We start from the raw sequence: 21,074 nt of genomic DNA on the forward strand, positions 1-21,074 counted from the left end.
GGTCTGAATGAGACATTTACTGTCGTCCTGTCTGTCAGCTTTATTAAAACATACTGTTACTGTTGTCATATGGAGACCCAGCAGAAGCAGCCTGTGTCCCATTTACAGTCCTGAGCCGTAGTTTAAGAAACCAGGGGGTAATGTTCCTCTATCAGCGGTGTGTTGTAAAACTGTTGTGATGAACAGGTTTCTACAGGAGAGTTATTGTGGACCGACTCACTGTGGACAGTTCAGTAGAGTTATTCTGATCTAATCTAGTGGAGATAAAGTGTTAATAATCTCTGTTGGTTATTATGAGATGGACAGAAACACTTTATCAGTGCAGTATAGAAACATCCAGGAGTCCCAGCATCAGTAGTGTGAGTGAGTGTGTGTGTGTGTGTGCATGTTCACATTTGTTTACTCCTATACAAAAAACAGGATGAAACATAAACAAACCTCCAGTTTGGTTGAAGCGCTTCTTCAAAATTTTAATGTTGCCTGTGAACTCCTGCTGGAGACCCATGAAGATCTGAGTCTCCCGCTCCCAGTAATGTGGATCATCTTCTGTGATTCTGTTCATCCAGTCCTGTTTGGGTTCTTTTCTCCTGGTGTTGCTGTCATAGTGATGTATCTGAACATCATTGACCATCCCGACAACCACAAACTCTGGGAAGTTTGGGACTTGAGAGGACGCAGTGAAGAATTTCTTCAGAGTGTGAATCACTGCAAGAAAAAGTTCATGTCATCATTTCAGTTTTCTGAATTAAAGTTTAATAAATAAATTGTATATCAAATAAAATATTTTTTGTGCACCTTTCAAGACACTCAAGGACACCTTACAAGACACATAACAGTACATCGAACATAATAAATCAGCAAACATTGATGTGGAAGTAAGTGTAATTTTACAAAGATAAATAAATATGGATGTGTATACAGTCAGTGTGAGACAGAGTATGCCACTCTGAATAAGTGCACGGAGACAGAGTCAGAAGTATGAATGTCTGGTGGGAGAGAGTTCCAAAGGCGGGGGGCAGTTCTCTTGACCCTATGGTGGTTAAGTAGGGAGATGGGGCAAAGAGCTGGTTGGCAGAAGTGGATCGGAGAGTGTGGGAAGGTGTGAAGATGTGAGTACGTTCAGAGAGATATGATGGTGCCAGGTTGTGAAGGATCTTGAAAGTGAGGAGTAGAATCTTAAAATCAATGCAGGATTTGATAGGGAGCCAGTGAAGTTGCTGTTTATGAAGAGATTTCAAAAGAAGACCAAAGAGGAGAGAGTTACAATAGTCCAGACGGGATGTGATCAGGGTGTTTATAAGGATAGCGGTGCAGGTTGGTGTAAGTGATGGACGGAGACGATTGATGTTACGTAGATGGAAGTATGAAGACCAAGTAACGTTATGGATGTGGGCTGCAAGGATAATGTGCTGTCCAGGATGACACCCAGACTCTTTATCTGAGGGGATGGAGGAACAGTGGAATTGTTGATGGTCATGGTGAAAGTGTTGAGTGTTGCTAAGGTGGATCTGGTACCGATGAGGAGGACCTCAGTTTTGTCACTATTGAGTTTAAGAAAGTTGAGTGAGAACCATGATTTAATTTCCAGTATGCAGTCGGATAGAGCTGTGGGTGGCAGAGTGGAGGTATGCTTAGTGGAAAGATAGAGTTGGGTGTGGTCTGTTTTGAGTTGAACCAACTGTGTGCGACCAGAGAGATATGAGCTGAACCAAACCAGAGGGATGCCAGTGATTCCAATGGAGGCTAACCTGTCCAGGAGCATGTCATGAGAGACGGTGTTGAAGAGGACCAGTATGGAGAGTAGTCCAGTGTCAGTTGTCATCAGGAGGTTATTGGCAGTTTTCACCAGGGCTATCTCAGTGTTGTGGAGGGGACAGAAACCAGACTGAAATTGTTCATAAAAATTGTTACCAGACAGATGAGTGTTGACCTGAGCTGCAACAGTCCCTTCAAGTACTTAAGAGAGAAATGGCAGGACGATACATGCTGTACGTGATTCTAATTTTATTTTCCATATTCTAAAACATATTGTATTTGATTTGATTATATTATGTCTATTCTGGTTAGGGTTGTGTACGGACCACATTATGTCGTTACTACTGATTTTTAATTCACATCAAACCAAATGGTCATACATTTTGGTAAATTCAGAGGCATCATTCTGGTGCAGAACGCATGAGCTGGACACGTGTCTCTTTCTGGTAGTTTTATACTCCTTGCTCATGGGTGCACTGCCACTGGCTAACGATGGCAACAAATCTTATAAACATCACCATACCTACTAAACTCAGTCATAGTGTCAGCATGTGTAACTCTATAATAGCGTTAGAAAACAGTGATAACAACAGAAACACATGAATATATATGTTTTTATATTTTTTCTTTGTGTGTTTAAATATATATCTCATGTTTACACGGTATATATTTTTCTTACACTTTCTTTCTAATAATTGTACCCTTTGCATTTATATTTGCATCTTTATTCTTTTGGATTACAGATTTAAAGCACCGAGATGAAGTACCATTGATATGAGTACTGAACGGTACCAATATCGGTTCAACTGTGAAAGGTACTCAACCTTAATTATGGTCTTTAGCTGATACTGTAAACTGTGAATGATGACAATTTACTTTTCGTCTTCCTGAAGTTTTCCGCACATCTCCTGATACAGTTTAGTGGGTTGTAAAATATAAGAGTTAAAAAACTAAAAGGCATTAAGTTAACTGCAATTAATTAAGACATAATATTGTAACATCATAAAACTTACACACTCAGTATTAAGTCATTATGAACATGAGATCTGAGATGATGATGTCTGTTATTTAGCAAATTTATATTTAATTTATTGAACAAAACAAATGATGGATGTCAGTCATTTAGTTTACAATCATTAGTGAATGATATTAAATATTGAGCCATCAGAGCAGGAAGTTGTCTTCAGCATCAATATCTATGAAAACAGCGCCACCTGCTGACTCATGTTGGTTACTAATAAAAACCTTCAGCAGTCTGTAGATGTTAATTATACACACTTCAGATGAAATGTAGTGACGTCTTTAAGACTGAAAAGTGTTTGTTAACACATTTACATCATTTCTACAATAATCAGTAATGACTAATATCACTAAATTAATAGTTACACACTGACTGAAGATGTGATTTTAATTATTGTTGTTTGGAACAAATATGAATATTTAATAGAAACATGACGTCATGAACAACTTAGATGTTAATAAAATAAAGTACAACTATGGTCAAGTGTAGTTTAACATGTTCTTCGGTGTATTTTAGTTATGTTTTCCCTGTTTTCTTTATTTATCTGAGTGTGACTATTTTGTGCTGCCATTTTGTCCAGAACGTGCTCGGACCGAGTCGATCTAAAAGGTCCTGATAAAATTATAACATACAATTAATGGACCTGATTAAAAATGATGAAAGAACAAATGCGCGTTTTAATATCCTTGTTTCACAAATAGGACATTTTACCCAAAAAACAGACATTAATCAACAAGTGAACAACATTATGAGTGTGTGACTTTTTAAACTATAATCTGCAATGAAGTCAGGAAACTAAACATCTAATACTACGAAACAAACCTTAAATTCTTATCAGCACGTCTACAGATATTTTCTTAAACCATCAACCGACCGAAAAATAAAAAGACTCACCTGCTGCTGTGCTGTGTAGACCCAGGAGGGACAGAAAAATCAAAATCTTCATTCTGAACTGCAGAATCTACAACTATTGTCAAATTATTCGTTTCTTTTAATTTTTTTTATTATCCAGAAACAAACATATTATGCTTTTTTGCGAGGATAAGACAGTCAGGAGCGCTCACTTCCGCGTCTTTCTGTGCCAATGAGAATTCAGTGTGAGACCAACGTGACTTCAACTAACCCAAACAGGTTCTGAAGGAAAGAGAAAATAACATTTACTTTTTTACACTTCGTAGAGGGTGGAGAGAGGCATGCCAGACTTAATTTTGGGTTTGTTAACTTTGGCAGTGCATTGAAGTCAATAACATACGCCGCTGAACGTTTCACACCAAACTCCTTTTAAATTAGGAGCTAATTTAGGTAACTCAACGTCAAAAAGTCAATGTATAGCCTATATCGACAAAATATTAATTATTGTCCTTGGTCTTATGCAACATTCGGCATATAAATGCCTAAAAATCACATTTTGCTTGAAATTAATAGCCTGAAATCTGAAGTCAAAGCTCAAGTAGTTTTTTTTTTTTTTTTTTTTTTTTTTTTTTACCCCTATGTACTTGCAAAGGGTTTAGTTTAGTACTCCCCAAATAGGCTACAATTTAACATGAACTATGCCCATTTTCTAGCAGAGTCTGGGTTAATTGTTTCATTACACGGAAACAAGCCACAGCATCGTTCCTGGCTTTAGGCTCTAACATTAGATATACTTTTGTGTGCAAAACTTGTCTATTTCGCGTAGTTTGGCAGCGCAAAAAAGTTTATTTATATGAAACATGTTATATAGGGGCAATTTAATGTACTTTCGCTTTGCAGTATGCATTCAAAATGTGGAAAAAACAGCATGAAACATTACAAATACATATTTAAAATGGGAAATATAGGCTACTACTAAAAAATATATAAGTGAAAACTCAACACAACATTTAGAAGGACTTGACAGCATTCTGCCTGATGTAGTTTTTCAGCTCCACAGGTAGAGGGAGCCCTCCGACAAGCAATAATCCACCAGGACTAAACGTCAGGTGGGGTCAGGGTTAGGTTTCACTACCTTTATTTATCCTTCTTTGTCTTCTTTCTCTTTTCCTCTTTAGAAGAATATCTGTAACATAGATTTTTTGATGGTTGGTTAGGGTGTGTTTAAGACTTGTTTTTAAATGTGTGCATCATGACTGTTTTGATCCAGAAAATTGAGATTATTGAGATGCAAATTGACATGTGAGGCTGCAAACTTTTAGGAGCGTAATCCAGTCTGTGCCAGGAGAGATCAGATGGGTACAAGATAAACAGAAACAATGTCCTGAACAACAGCCTGTAATCGCACTTATAAAATGATTGCCTATAATAGGCAATGCGTGTGTCACATACAAACGAAACCTAACTGGCTGGTCAGGTGATTTCCCGAAAAACAGCACAGATGGATGTGCTGTTTCTGCCAAGTGGGGGAGCTCTAACACTATTCTTGCTCTGAAAAAGGCAATCATCTCCTAATACTAATGTACTATTGAGAGAGAGAGAGAGCGAGAGAGAGAGAGAGAGAGAGAGAGAGAGAGAGAGAGAGAGAGAGAGAAGTAGTATATGTCATTTCTAATCAACAACAGACAGACATAAAATGGCAGTAGAAAAGGCGTGGCACAATGACGTATGCTAGCATGCATTTGATTGCATGTGATAATGTGTGAATCTTCATAAAGCCACACAGCACTGTGTCTCAGAGCTGTGCTGTATGTTTCTGTGCAAAAAAAGAATCCACTCTGATTTTTTAATGAATTTTGAAGACAAAACAATCAAAGTTGAAAGTTCTGTTGTGAGAAACATTTCAAGCTGCAGTATAAATTAAGCAGTTTTAATTAAAAGGCAAATGACTCCAGGAATAATCACTTGGTTGTTTTCTGGTTTGAGGGAAACATAACCGGTTCTGCAGCTTTCAGCCTGAATTAAGAACAAGAAAAGGAAACAGAACACCACTTTATTATATGAGCGCCAATGGTGGAAGAAATATTCTGATCCTTCACTTCACAATTCAGTGATGTAAAAATACTAATTGACAAGTGTATGAAAAATCCTATAATAGTAAAAGTACAGAAGTATTATGATCTGATATAGTTAAAGTATTACAGTAAAAGTACACTTGGTTCATTTTCGGTTTGATAGCACATATTCGGTTCTGCAGCTTTCAGCCTGAATTAAAAACAATGTGAAAATACTCCATTACAAGTAAAGCCTCTGTAGTTTATGCAGACAAACTGCTACACTGACATAAAGAGAGACAAATATATGCATCATAGCCTGCAGCCTCTTTTAAGTGTTCAGACAAGCAGATGGACATAAAGGAAAATAGACAGCAGTGACTGAAGGACAGACAGACTAATGTGGACGTGTACAAGAAGATAGAAAACTGAAGGATGGTTTGGATAGACAAACAGAAAGAGGGGAAGATAGTTAAACCAACGTCCAGAATAACAAACAGAAAGACAAATGCTTTTTCTATTTCTCTATTTCACAGAGAAATAGAAATAGAAACAGAACACACATGAAGTACAAACAGAACTGCATTCATTGGACATGAGTCTCTCCCAGTACTGGCAGTCTGCAGCGCTGCCTGCATGTCAACATGATGTGATATGTTATGTTATGCTGTAAATACAAAACTTCACAGCACAGGAATTTATGAGAAGGCATTTTTGATATGATGGACACTCACAGCAGAGTGAACTAAAACAGTCTGATCCACCACCTTTGTCTTATTTCCAGAATGAAGCTTGTGACAGAAATATAACGCTCTTTAAAACCTCACAGTGAAAACTTCACACAGTTATTACTGAATGTTGAGAAACACTTCTAATCACCACAGATGTGTGAGATTATTTAGTCAATCAGGTATCTGTGCAGACATGATGATGGATGGATTAAAAGGAGAAAAAGGTCCTAACAGCTTCCATAAGTACAAGGTTGATATTTACGCTGTGACACTGGATGAATGTGTAGAGTTTGACATGTGAAGTAAAAAAAACACACCAGACATTAATTATTATTCATAGTATTTTTTATGTCTTGAAACATGTGTGGAGGATATCTTTAATTTCTCCACATGTGACCAGAGTCCTGCATTTTAACAACAATTTGATAAACTCACAGAAAGTCAGGTGACATCAGGTGGTTTCCCATCAGCAGCTCAGAGGAAGTTTGTCCAGAGGGGGGCGCTGTTACACCTCTGACATCTCTGTAAAGATAAACTCAGGTATCAATCAGCAGTGAGTCACAAACACTAATAAACAGACGACTACATTCATTATATAAAATATCTAATATCTAGCCTCTTGCTTTGTTTGTGTGGACATGAAACAAAGGTGAAGATGTAAGATTTTCAAAATAAAAGTTTTATGCTTCAAAAAGTAAAAGTGAGAATAGAAACGGAGGATAAATCGTGCCAACAGCAAAATGAAAAACAGCATCAGGTGTCCAAACATCAACAGAGGTGTTGAGTTTCTTTGGTCGAGCAGTTTTCAGCGTACACAGTTTCACATTAGTTCAGAAGCTTCTAGCTTGTAGGACACAGCTGAGCTGAGCTGATGGTAGTGATGAAGAAACTGCCTCGTCTCCCTCATGTTGGGGTTTTATTTCTTTAGTTGATGTTTTCACTCTGAAGTCATGAAGATTTGATCTGTCCTGATGTTTAAAGTGTTTTATACTAAACATTAACTATAGATATGTTTGATCAGGACTGTTTTCAACCCTAAAACATCCACACAGAACAAAATAATAAAATATTATATTCCAGGTATTATTATATGTGTTATAATATGACTTCCATGGATAACAAACCCAAAATAAAGCCTGACATGTCTCTCCATCCTCTATAACAGGGGTGAAAACAAGCAAATGTAACTTTCACTTTCGTTTAACAACCTGTTTAGATCAGTTTAACCCAGATTTAAGTGACGTTGGTCTCATACTGAATTCTCATTGGCTCATTGGAGGCTGACGTGAGCTCTGCTGCTAGTTCAACCCTCAGATCAGGAGTGTGGCACACAGGAGAAACAGTATGTGTGTGTCGGTGGATTAAATATCAATTGACAGTAAAGTTGTAGATTCTGCAGTTCAGAATGAGGATCTTTGTTTTCCTGGTTATCTTGGCTCTACACAGCGCAGCAGGAGGTGAGTCTGCATAAGAATTCAAGCGTTGTTTCACAGTATTAGATGTGTAGTTCCCGGATTTCCATAGGTCAATTAATCCGTATTTAGTTTTATTAATTTTTGACAAGATGGATTTAGAACCATGTCTCTTTAAAATGTCTATTAAAACGTATATTTTCATTTTCCTTTCACTGTCTGTAGTTATTATTTGATTTTACTATATTTATATTTTATGAGGAACTTTTAGATCGACTCGGTCTGACCGCGTTCTCGACAAAATGGCAGCGCTGTTACGCAGTGCAAAAATGATCCAACAACACACACTCCGATAAATAAAGAAAGCTGTATTAATATTACTAAAATACAACAAAACACATTTAAAACTACAATTTAACATAGTTATAACTTTATTTTATTCAGGTAAGTTGTCCATGACGTCATGTTTCTATTAAATATTCATATTTGTTCCAAACAAACAACAATGATTAAAATCACATCTTTAGTCAGTGTGTAACTATTAATTTAGTGATATTAGTCATTACTTATTATTGTAGAAATGATGTAAATGTGTTAACAAACACTTTTCAGTCTTACAGACGTCACTACATTTCATCTGAAGTGTGTATAATTAACATCTACAGACTGCTGAAGGTTTTTATTAGTAACCAACATGAGTCAGCAGGTGGCGCTGTTTTCATAGATATTGATGCTGAAGACAAACAACTTCCTGCTCTGATGGCTCAATATTTAATATCATTCACTAATGATTGTTAATTAAATGACTGACATCCATCATTTATTTTGTTTAACCACTCAAATGTAAACTTGACAATTAACAAAGTATATTATGTCTGAATCTGTAATTTAGTGTCAAATATTTGTTGAATTGATTTTTAAAGCAAAAATCTAACACTGAACTTTTCTGAACTTTTTTTGACATTTATTTGGACAAAACAAAACATTTGAAACTGTGGGATCTGAGAACTTGAAATGGACATATTTCACTATTTAATAAAATATTTATAAAACAAATAATCAAATAATTATAAAATAGATGACTAGATAATCTGATAATTAAGATAATGTTAATCAGAGATCATATTTATAATTTATTCAGGCATTTGACCAACTAATAATTAATTTATTCCTTTGTCAGATTTGTGAGATATTTTTATTTTGACCAGTTCAGAATTTTTCAAGTCAGTTTTATTTAGAACACAGAAATATGATCTATGTATTCAGACATCAGAGGTGAAGGTTTAAGTTACTTTATTGACTCAGATGTGAAAAAAAAAAATTCTTTGATTAAAGGAACTGCTGCATCAAACCAGATGTTCAAACACATTAAATAGGGACACATGTAAACATCAGAGATAACATTAGTTACACACTCATTCACAGTGTAAAAAACTAACAAAGATTTGAAGGCAAACTTCTCAGAATAAACACATCTTAGTATAAATGACAGAGAACAGCAGAGCATCATGACACAGACTAAATGTGATTGTTCAAACTTACAGACGTGTAAAAAGTTTATTCTGTTTAAACTCTGAATTAAACTTTTAGAATCAGGACTAAAAGTGAATAATGATCAGTTCATGTAGAAAATTTGAGTTAATAGAAATCTGCTTTTTATCCAATATAAACTGATACTAATAGAAACAGCACAGAAATGAGCACATGAGAGTAAAAATAATCTAAGAAAACTTAATTAAACATAAAGCTGAGTAAACATTTTGTGTTTATGATTGTCACACAATCTGGAAAACTTGATTTTACGCAAAATATTTCAAAGACCAAACCAAAGAAATAAAATACAAAATACAGGGATTATTCAATGTATTAAAAAAAAAAACAACCTCTCATACTCATTTAAAATCCACAAAACCTCTGATAACAGAAAAATGAATGTTATTATTATTTAATCATGAAAAGTGAGAACAGCAAAAGAGAAGAGCTAAACAACTCACTTCTGAACTTTATCAGAAGTGTTGAAAACTTCAGGAAGAAGAAACGCAGGTTGTCAACCATAATAGATGTAATATAATGCAATACAAAATGTTTTAATTAGCTAAATATAGACAATAGAATTATAAATCACATGCAGCTTATATCAGTCCTTGCAGGAAAATGTGAGTTTCCGTAATAATAAACACAATGTCAAGAAATCTGCAATATATTTGATAATTTGCAATTTTGCTAAATTACTGAAACTTTTCAGCATGAAATGGAAACAATCAATATGAGAAGAAGTAATTAAATATGACTCTTCATTAGTAATTTATTTTAAAAGTTGAATTATTTTTCCTTTATTTACAATTTTTCCCAATTCCTGCAATTTTACCTCAAAAACAACAAATAATATCACAAATAGATTTTCAGTTTTTGAGAGAAGCTGTAAAATAATAATGACAAACTAACAGTGAAATGATGGAGGAACTGATGTATAGTTAGTCACAGGTTTGTGGTTTCACATTTCAAAGTAAAACAATAATGAGCAGCAGACGCTACTAATGATGCATCCTGAAGAATAAACGTCTCCACTAACTGGAAACTAAACTGGAGTTTAATTCACACTGAAAATAAATCCAGCAGGAGAAAAAGAAAACTAAAATACATCTATCAATGAAAGTCAGACATGTGAATGATCTGATATGTCAATAAGTGACTGCTTTAATATTTTATTTCAGAATAAACTCAAAACACAACAGAGATTATCAGGAGGATGTACTAGTGCTTCTTTTGATTCTGTGCACAGAAAAATAATTTAATTAATGTAAAAGTTATTTATAAAACTTTAACTCATAAAACTGAAATGTTGGCATGAACTTTTTCTTCCAGTGACTCACTCTCTGAAGTATATCTTCACTGCGTCCTCTCAAGTCCCAAACTTCCCAGAGTTTGTGGATGTTGGGTTGCTCGATGATGTTCCGATAAGTTACTATGACAGCAACACGGAGAGAAAAGTACCCAAACAGGACTGGATGAAGAGAGTCACAGAAGATTATCCACAGTACTGGGAGAGTGGGACTGATGTCCTTAAGGGTTTCCAGCAGTCCTTCAAAGCCAGCATTGAAACTATAAAGCAGCGCTTCAACCAAACTGGAGGTTTGTTTATGTTTCACTGTTTACTGATAAAATGTTTTTGAAACTTTCATCACACACACACACACACGCACACACACACACATTACTGATGCTGGGACTTCTGGATGTTTCTATACTGCACTGATACAGTGTTTCTGTCCATTTCATAATAACCAACAGAGATTATTAACACTTTATCTCCACTAGATTAGATCAGAATAACTCTACTGAACTGTCCACAGTGAGTCGGTCCACAATAACTCTCCTGTAGAAACCTGTTTATCACAACAGTTTTACAACACACAGCTGATAGAGGAACATTACCGCCTGGTTTCTTAAACTAGGGCTCAGGACTGTAAATGGGACACAGGCTACTTCTGCTGGGTCTCCATATGACAGCAGTAACAGTATGTTTTAATAAAGCTGACTGACAGGACGACGGTAAATGTCTCATTCAGATCACAGATTTAAAAAGTTTAACAGCACGACTCTACTGTACTGATACACAGTGTGTCCATCCCATAATAAACATTATAGTACAACTACACATTAGATTAGATTAACTTTGCATAACTGCAAAAATATACATAGTGCTGAAAGAATTAATTAATTAGTAGATTAACCACTTAACGCACGCTGTTCCGTCTACGGAACGGGACGGATGTTAGGAGGTAGCCACACGTTCTTCTGAATGTTTTAAACACCAACCCTTAAACATATATATTCATGCCGTACATTGTTGGAAAGCTTAGATTGTTCTGATTCATTCAAGACCACTCACGACTTATATGGTTGCTCACAGCCGTAATAGTATTAGCGATTAGCTCGGCTAGCCACTCAGCTAAGTGAGAAAAGCTATAATGCCTACATACCTTCAAAGTCTTCCCTTTATCCACAACGATCATCTTATGACTCAGGACTTTCTGTACAGCTCGCCAAGTATCCATTCTTGTGAAATATGAAATCCGTTTCCATAAAACCGAAATACTTTCCTCAATATGTCAATGTATTTAGTCCAACACGTAACGTAATAACACAAATAACAAACCATATACGGTCCGTTTACGTCATTTCCTGACCTGCACGTCCATCTCAGAGTACACGTGACTAGATGTTTACGACCGTGAGCCTCTCCTGCTTCTGACGACACCACACACAAGCCAATCGGTGTTTAGGATTAGGCAGTACACGTCTCCAAAGCCAATGAGGACATGTGACCGACAACAATGACGACATGGCTTTGATTGACTGCTGTTCTAGCCTATGGAAATATTCGGTGAAATGAAGTTGATAACCTTTTAGCCAATAGTCTGAGGTTTCCAACGGTGTATGACACTAAGCTATTAAGTTTGGCTGTCCATAAACAAACTCCAAGCGTAACCGGCGTGTGCCCGGTGCGTAAGAGTTGAACCACATATCATTACGCACACGGCATTTTGGTACACGGTTGGTTCTTCTTCGACTTGACATATGACTTATACCAAAATAAACAGATAGATAGATAGATAGATATGGCCAAACAAAAAAATATGGTTATATGTAATAATAATAATAATATTAATAATAATAATAATATGGCGTCAGCTTTCATTAGAGACCAAGATTTTGATTGTAGGCAAAGGGGATGTGAAGTTATAGGTGTTTGATTGTGGTTATACAGCTTTGGTAACCAAGTGTCCATTTGGAGTCTCCAAAAAGGACCTAAGGAAAACGCATGGACATACCTGTTGAAAAATAACTCTGAAAAATTCATCTTTTGGTCTTTTGACTCCAAATTTGGACTGCATGAAGCCAAGACCTGTGGCTGTGGTCTCATTGTGTCTATATCCTGCTGAGAGGTCCCTGACCCCTAACCCTGCCCCCCCCAACCCCTAACCCTGAGAGGTCCCTGAATGTCTGTACACATGTCATTGTATAGGCAAACCTATAGGCGAGTAAACAACCCCATCATTGTAACCTCTGCCACTCTTTGTCAGTAAGTCACAGAATCACACAGACACTTTTACAAGAATCCTGAGATTGTTTCCTTTCCAATGATACCAGACACATCTCTGAGTCTCAAACTATGTGGGATCTGTGCTGCTCACAACTTGGGCATGTCGTTTAGGCTAACAGCATAAAAAACAGGGGCGTGTGTTAACCCCTTAGCATCCACCTGTTTTGGGTAATTTTCGCCTATTTGGCATACCCAAATGGAAAAGCTTATAACACAATAAGTCCTAGATGCATGTATGATACCTCATTTGAAAGCTGACAAACTCTAGTTTCTGGAAATGTGCTTGTTCAGTATGTGGCACACACACAACCTAAACTACATCAGCTCAAACATGGCTCAAAAACATTTTTTTTGTCTTCGCCTAAACTATGCCATTTTTGCATAACAATAACTAGGCAATGCTTTATGCCAGGCATATACCACCATACCACATACCTTCTACATCTTGTCAACCACACCTGGATGAAGTTTCAGACCTCTAGGCCTAACCTTATGAAAGTTATGGCGTTTTTAGTTAGTGGTGTCACTGGCGTTCCCAAACCTCTCCAAAACGTCTCCAAATGGCCAAATTGTGCCAAATGCATTTACTCACTTCTGTGACACTGGAAACATTGCTGAAGCATTTTGGTGACTATAAAACCTTTCACCATGGTTCAAAACACATTTTTTCACACATTCACTTGATGGGTGGTTGGAGGGGTCTCCACATGTTAGCTGGCTATATTGAAATATTGTCATGTGACAACAAGACACTACAGAATGCTAAGTACAAAAATGACAGACTATACTGAGCTGAATTTCAAACAAGGATTTTTTTTTATTCTTCAAATGTACTAGTACTATATGTACAACTGTGCCAATATCAACAAAATATGAACAATGAATAAACTATACAAAATATACAGAATATGAACTAAATATGAACAACATACAAAAACTATAAAAAGTGTATAAAAGTAAAAAGTAATGCAAATACTGTTGGGTTTGGGGGTGCAGTGCAACATGAGGTGGATGGGTGGGGGTGGGATGTTGATGCAGGTCCTTGGTCCAGGTGATGCAGAAGAGGATCGTTGACGCTTCTGACGACTGCCCATAGCAGGAGAGGGGGGTTGGGGGTCTGTCTGCCTCAGTCTCAGGCTCCCAATCTACATCACTGCCAGTCTGTGACCTACAAATCACAATGTAATGCACAGATGTAAACAAATTATAGTAAAAAAAATACACAAAAACATCAGAAAAATAACTGTAATACACAGAATAATTGTATTGGGGTAATATACCCAGTGTCTGGGCATTCACAATAAATAAAAGCCTAATGTAAAGTCAATACAGTACATAAAAAAATCAGTTCAATTTGTTTACAAGCTTGATAAAAAAAATCTAAATAAAAGTGGAATTAGGGGCACACAAAGAAAGAGGTGGATTACATAACTTTAGTCCTACAGTTGAAACTAGAGCTACCAGGGGACAATTTGCAAAGTATTGTGCTGTGTAGTTGTCATTTAGTGGCTGGCAGCCATTTTGTGAAACGCTACTGTATTTTACAGTCTAAATAAGTCTAAATAATCAGACCTCCTCCCCTCCCCCACCACCCCTTGGCTTTACTGTGTTGTTTTGATTTAGTGGCTGGCAGCCATTTTGTGAAACGCTACTTTACTGTACTGTTTTCACTTTACTCTACTGTACTTCTGAATAAGCTAACCCCCCCGCCCCCCCACTAACGTTCATTCAGCTTTCATTCATGGCTAAATAAATAAATAAATAAACAGATATAATCTATAAAGCATTATCAAAGATACCTTTACTCACCGATCTAAGATGGAGTGAAGTCCATCAGTAAACATCTCCTCTTTCTCAGAGTCATATTCACTATCTTCACTTTCTTCAGATACCATAACCATCTCCAAAAGCCTCCAAAGCCTCTTCCAGTACATACTTGGTCATCTTTGTAGCTTTCGGCGTCGTAAAATATCCAAAATAGCCGTAGAAAAAAGTTTAAATGTCCGGGCGAGCGTGCGTCACTATCACGCTGTATGCGCTATGCTTTGAGAAGTGAGCCTGCTAGGTTAGTTACGCGGCGTCATAGTTTGGGTCATACTAACTCCCCCATGGACATGCCTACCATTGTTGGAAAGGTAAATTTATTGGCTACAATCCTGAATGATTGACATGTCGATAGCCAATAAGCCTAGGCTATACTAAGGCCTCAAAGAACAGAAGACCGAGCCTATTGGTCCTCCAAACTGGGAGCGCTTGGTCTCTTTCACGGGGTGTACCGGGATGAAAACTCAACAGAAAAAGATAGGGACACTTTTGTTTTGTAGGTAGGAAGATAAGGAAAACAAGCATACCCAACAACACTGTACAGGAACTAAGGAAAATATCGCTAAGGCTTTGACAAACTGACTGACAAATGACTTATTTGACGAACAAAGTTGGCAGACGGTGAACAATGGACTTTACAGGACAATATTCATAAGCTGGAATAATTTTATGAAAAACCATTTTGATTTTTTTGATTAGTGGATACTTATGAATAGAATGAATATAAACAATTGAGGAATGGACACATAATTGGGCTTCAAGACTGCTTCAAAGGTAGGGAGTCGCTGTTTATTTTATGTACCTCACGTTTACCATGCCGGTAAATATGAATGGCTTATAGTTTGGTGCTCATGATGTTTGTAAAATGAACTGGATGGTTGTCTTGCGGAGACTCTAACCTTTGTAACGATGTATAGCATGTCCATATTGACGGAAGTTGAAGCTGTATATATTGCTGCGTATCATAATTTAAGCCACGGGAGGGGCAAATCGCCCGCCGGCGGGCGAAGGATGTTAAGGGGTTAAGTGGTTAACAGGAAATGTCTTTTAATTTGAATTTAATTGTTTCGATAATCATTTAAAGTCTTTTATTATTCCAGTTTCTGACATTTTGTAAAGTACATTTTTAATCAATTAATCAAAAAAGAAAAAAAAAGATGAATCAATAATAAAAAAGAATAATTAGCTTCAGCTCTAAATATTTAGTATAAATACAGATTAGATTAGATCAACTCTACTTGACTGCAGTGTGTCTGCCTTAATAAAAATACATAGTGATGAAACGATAAGTCAGTTAATCAAAGTTATCAGATTAACAGAAAATTAATTTTGATAATCAGATAATCAATTAAATTATATTTCCAGTTTCTCATATATGAGAATTTTATGCTTTTAATTGTTTTATATCATTAAAAATTAAATAGTTTTCAGCATTGATTAGGAAAAACAATCTGATGATTTGTCTTTAGACTTTTTTCACTTTTTTGAACATTTTTTCAAGTAAATTTTAAATTTGATAATAAAAAAATAATAAATAAATAAATCGATAATGAGAAGAATCATTATTTACAGCCTAAATATATAAAGGTACAGATTAGATTAGATTAACTTTACTTGCTTTACTTTACTTGACTGCAGTGTGTCTGTGTCATAGACTATAAATTAAAAAGATGAACAACATCACAGCTCATTAAAAGTGAAGCTAAAACATGTGTAGCGCCCCCTGGTGGCTGGTTGCAGTGTTAGCGGATGAGACATTAGCCAAACTAAAAAATCAAACTGCTCCTTTAATAAATTTACCCCAAAGATAGTTTTCTGCCATTTTAGGAAGTTCTTATCACGCTGATGTTTGTTCAACTGCTCATTTTTCTGATAAGTTAGTTTTTAATTAGTTATTTGGTTATATTAAAAAAGAGGGTGTGACATCATGATTGACAGCTGTGATTGACAGCTCTCAAACCTCCGTCAGACGAGCTGAGTGACCGCAGCAGTTTCTGATAAAAGACGCTAAATGTAGGTTTTCATCTGTGATTCATACCGGCTGGTGTTGGAGGGAGAGTAGCGTCACTTTAAGGATTAGCAGGAGGAGGAGAAGGAGCAGTGAGACCGTGAGGAGTTTTAATGAGATTAATGAGACTGCAGACGAGAGATCAGCGGCCACGTTAAAGCGAGTGAAGCTACGAGGTTAAAACTGTGTCTGAATATCTGAATAAAATCTCCCAAGAATCAAATAAAAGTAAAAAATAAACTGAAAGCTAAAAAAGAAGAGACCTCAAATACAAAACTTTAGATAAAACTATAGAAGAGTGAAACATTTGATCACAATATTCTCCACTTTTCTCTCACTGATCAGGATTTCTCTTTAGTCAACATTTTTTAAATTTTTCAGTTTTGTTTTTGAACTTTTTTTCATTTTTACTTTTCAGTTGAGAGTTTTTCAGTTTCAGAGGTCTGGAAGTGCAACAAGTAGTCCAACCAGTAGCGGACCGTTGGGTCTTTAACTGGGCCTTCAATGGTGACCTCACTACACACACACACACACACACACACACACACGTCTCCAGTAACCAATTCCCTCACCTTCCACTAAAATCAAACCCACGAGGAAACTACGTCAATAAATCCACATAAAAATAAACCCATGACAAAAAATAACCTTCCAACTCCTCAAATCACGGCTCAACATCCTGAAACTACGCAGACCTCAGTTTGTCTCTCTGGGCCACCGTAGCCGTCTCTGGACCGTAACAGCCTCCTAGTTTTTATAAGCACTTCATTAATGAACCAAGAGAGCAGCCTCCTAATATCAACTTACAACACAACAACATTACATACATTATAAGACAGAAACATTACAACTATAATGGAAATATTTTAAAGATAGGCCATATATTTATATTTATATAAATATATGGCCTATCTTTAAAATATTTCCATTATAGTATATATATATACATAGTTTCCCTCCGTAAAATTCCTCATGAAGTCTTCCAGCTCAGGTTTGGGCCTCTCGCTTTCAGAGATTTATTTATTTTATTCTGAAAACTTCACCTTGAAAATGGATTTTGAAGTAAATCAGCCACAATATCAACGTCCCCGTTAGCCGCCATTATTTTCAGTATCCAGCAGAAATGTGGCTGGTTCCTATAGCAACAACCAGCCGCCCCACGCACGAACAAATTCCGGAACTTTTTTTAAACATAAAACTTTATTTAACAAAACATACAAACAAAGTCAGAATTGATGAATAATGAAACAATGACAGAGAGCTGATTATCAATGATATATATGTTCATACAAATATAAATATAAGTAATAAAATATATGCACATAAATATATATAACTAAATAAACAAACAGACAAGGGATAAAAAAATAAAAGAACCAAAAAAGTGCTGTTTATATGCGTTAAAATAAATTATACCACAATTTACAGAACAGAAAAGGTTTATAGTTTCAAGGCATTTCAACAAATATATTTATAATGTTAATAATATAAATCTGTTACTTTACTTATTGACAAATACTGAAACTTAGGCCTATTGGTTGATAATGATGACATCACCTGGGGGTTTCCCAATCACCTCAAATCAAATTTAGATTGGTTGATTTTGTTGTCGCTCCATATTTATGCCAAGAACATTTTCATCTGAGCAGAGCCTGTAACCAAGGAGACAGCAGCCCTGAGACGGAAACAGCTGTATTAACCCTTACAGACTGTTAGGGTTACATTTGACCCATTTATAAATTTAAGAGCTGTAAAAACACCATATACACATTTATTATAGCTGGACTTCTTCTACTATGACCCATAGTTTACAAAAATTGAACCTTTAAAAAAAGATAAATTGTGCGGCTAATACACATTTTATATAAAAATGTTAAATCAGCAATTAAACATGTTGCATTCATCATTTTCTATCAAATGTTCTCACAGAACATAAAATAGTGATTATTAGTCTTTTTTTCCATTTAATAAATAAAACAAAGATTAATCAAACATTTAACTGATGGGGAATTTATAACTGAATAGTTGTAGAGACTAATTATGAGTCAGAATATGAACAGCATGTAAAGGGTTAAGAAGCAGACAATAGCAGGTTTATTGTTGTGACAATAAATCAAACTAAAAATATTTTTAAACATCAAATAAATAATTTAGACTAATTATAAAATATTCTAACAATAACATTATAACAAATAATTTAATATTTTATGAACTAAAAATGACACTTCTCTATAATGACAGAGAAGGCTCTGAACACCTGAACACATCGCTCTTTATGTCAGAACTGAAACATTAAGCAGCAAAACTCACAAAAAGTGACCACAAACATTTTATTGTACGTTTGATTTTGAGGTGATTTTTTAGTTTGATGTTTGGGAGATTTTGTTTAATTATTATGACACAAATTTATTCCCATAGGAACATTTACCTTCATTTATCATGAATTACGGTCTAAAATACGTCTCCTAAGTACATTTGAACTCAGTATAGAACTTAAAACTATGTAATACACACGTCGTCTCCGTGTCCGTTGCCTGGTTACCATCAGACATGAACCAACATTTTTAACATGTTTGTTTTCATGTAAGTTTATTTATTTGTACAGCACATTTCATACAGTAGTTGTAACTCAAGGTGATGTATTCATAAGAAATACATTAAAAATACTTAAAATACATTAAAAATAACAGAATGTTGAGATATATTAAAAATGAGAGAATAAAATTAAGAAAATAAAAAGTGAGACATTAAAGTTTTCAAAGTATAGTAAACATAAATATATAGATGTTAGAAGTTAATTAAAGTCTGTATAATTAAGTTTTTAATTGACTTTTAAAAGTGTTCACTGACGTCGTCTCTTTCATTTCTGTTGGTTTTCCAGGTTTTGGGTTTAGACTAAAATCTGCTGCTGTAAGAAGAGTTGAGTTAAGATTTATATTAATTTATATTAATATGTTTTATATATTATTTCACTTACCCACAACCTGAAAATAGTTTTAATGCAATAACCATCAAGTTAATTGTTAAGTGTAAATGAGTATGTATGAGTAAGTTTGTACCTTTCACTTTTTTCAGACATTTTGTAAAGTAAATGTTTAATAGATTAATAAAAGAAGTAATCAATAGCTGAACTGAATCATTAGTTGTAGCTTTAAATAATTAGTGGAGTACAGATTATGATCATTTTGAGTCCAGGGTCAGGTTTAAACTGTGTGTGTGTGTGTGTGTGTGTGTGTGTGTGTGTGTGTGTGTGTGTGTGTGTGTGTGTGTGTGTGTGTGTGTGCGCACGCGCACGTGTGTGTGTGTGTGTGTGTGTGTGTATGTGTGTATGTGTGTGTTGGTCTCAGTGGAGGCAGTGTGTCTCTGTGGTAAAGACAGGAAGTGGACTCTGTTTCCCAGCAGTCTCTGCTTCTCTCTGTCTCTCTCTGAGTCGTCCACACTGTCCAGATGATGATTGGCTGTGAGTGGTTTCCATCCAGCCAATAACAGCAGAAGGTGTAGATGTTGTGTTTTGGTGTGTGTGGATCAGTGTGTCTCTGTGGTGAAGATGTGATATCAGCTGATGACAGCTGACTGTGCTGAGATCTCTCTCTGGTTTACTGCAGTCTGTGTCTCTGTCTCTTTCTCAGGTGTCCACATTTTCCAGCACATGTACGGCTGTGAATGGGACGATGAGACTGGAGAGGTTAATGGATTTTATCAGCATGGTTATAATGGAGAAGACTTCATATCATTTGACCTGAGAACAGAGACATGGATCGCTCCAAAACAACAAGCTTTCGACACCAAAATGAAGTGGGACAATAACAAAGCTTGGATCGCACAGACAAAGAACTATCTCTCCCAGATTTGTCCTGACTGGCTGAAGAAGTATCTGAACTATGGGAGGAGCTCTCTGATGAGAAAAGGTAGAATCACATGACCTGATGTAGTTTCATGAACACAACAATGTTAATATGCCTCCTCTGTTTCTAACTTACAGTAACATTACAATAAATATGAACCAACACACAGAGACCTACTGAGTCTCAGTTTACACATATTTCTCTTTCATTTTCTCTCTCACCTCTCTTCATATATCTACCTCCCTCCCTCCTTTATCCCTGTTTTCTCTTTTACTCTTACATTAATCACCTCTGTTTTTCTCCAATTTTTGTCTCTTTCTCACATTTTTATCTTACACTTTATCCCTCTCACTATCCTCCTCCTCTTTTTCTCCTCTAGTCTGTCACTCTTTCTTCTTTTCTTTCCCTCCCTCCTTTTCTCAACCATGCTTCAATGAGGTGATGTCATACTGTATATATGTGTTA

The 21,074-nt window shown here is 35.9% G+C and overlaps 2 protein-coding genes across 2 annotated transcripts in view; both read left to right on the forward strand.

Annotated features, from left to right (window-relative positions):
* Positions 1-21,074, forward strand: part of LOC128374428 (major histocompatibility complex class I-related gene protein-like) — a 65,768-nt gene that overhangs the window by 41,206 nt on the left and 3,488 nt on the right. The window lies entirely within an intron of this gene.
* Positions 7,819-20,686, forward strand: LOC128374443 (major histocompatibility complex class I-related gene protein-like). The gene is made up of 3 exons (XM_053334706.1): positions 7,819-7,870; positions 10,691-10,957; positions 20,394-20,686. Exons 1-3 carry the CDS (start codon positions 7,819-7,821, stop codon positions 20,684-20,686), a joined length of 612 nt encoding a protein of 203 aa, XP_053190681.1.

The sequence above is a fragment of the Scomber japonicus genome, chromosome 15, assembly GCF_027409825.1.
Source record: "Scomber japonicus isolate fScoJap1 chromosome 15, fScoJap1.pri, whole genome shotgun sequence".
NCBI classification, from domain to species: Eukaryota; Metazoa; Chordata; class Actinopteri; order Scombriformes; family Scombridae; genus Scomber; species Scomber japonicus.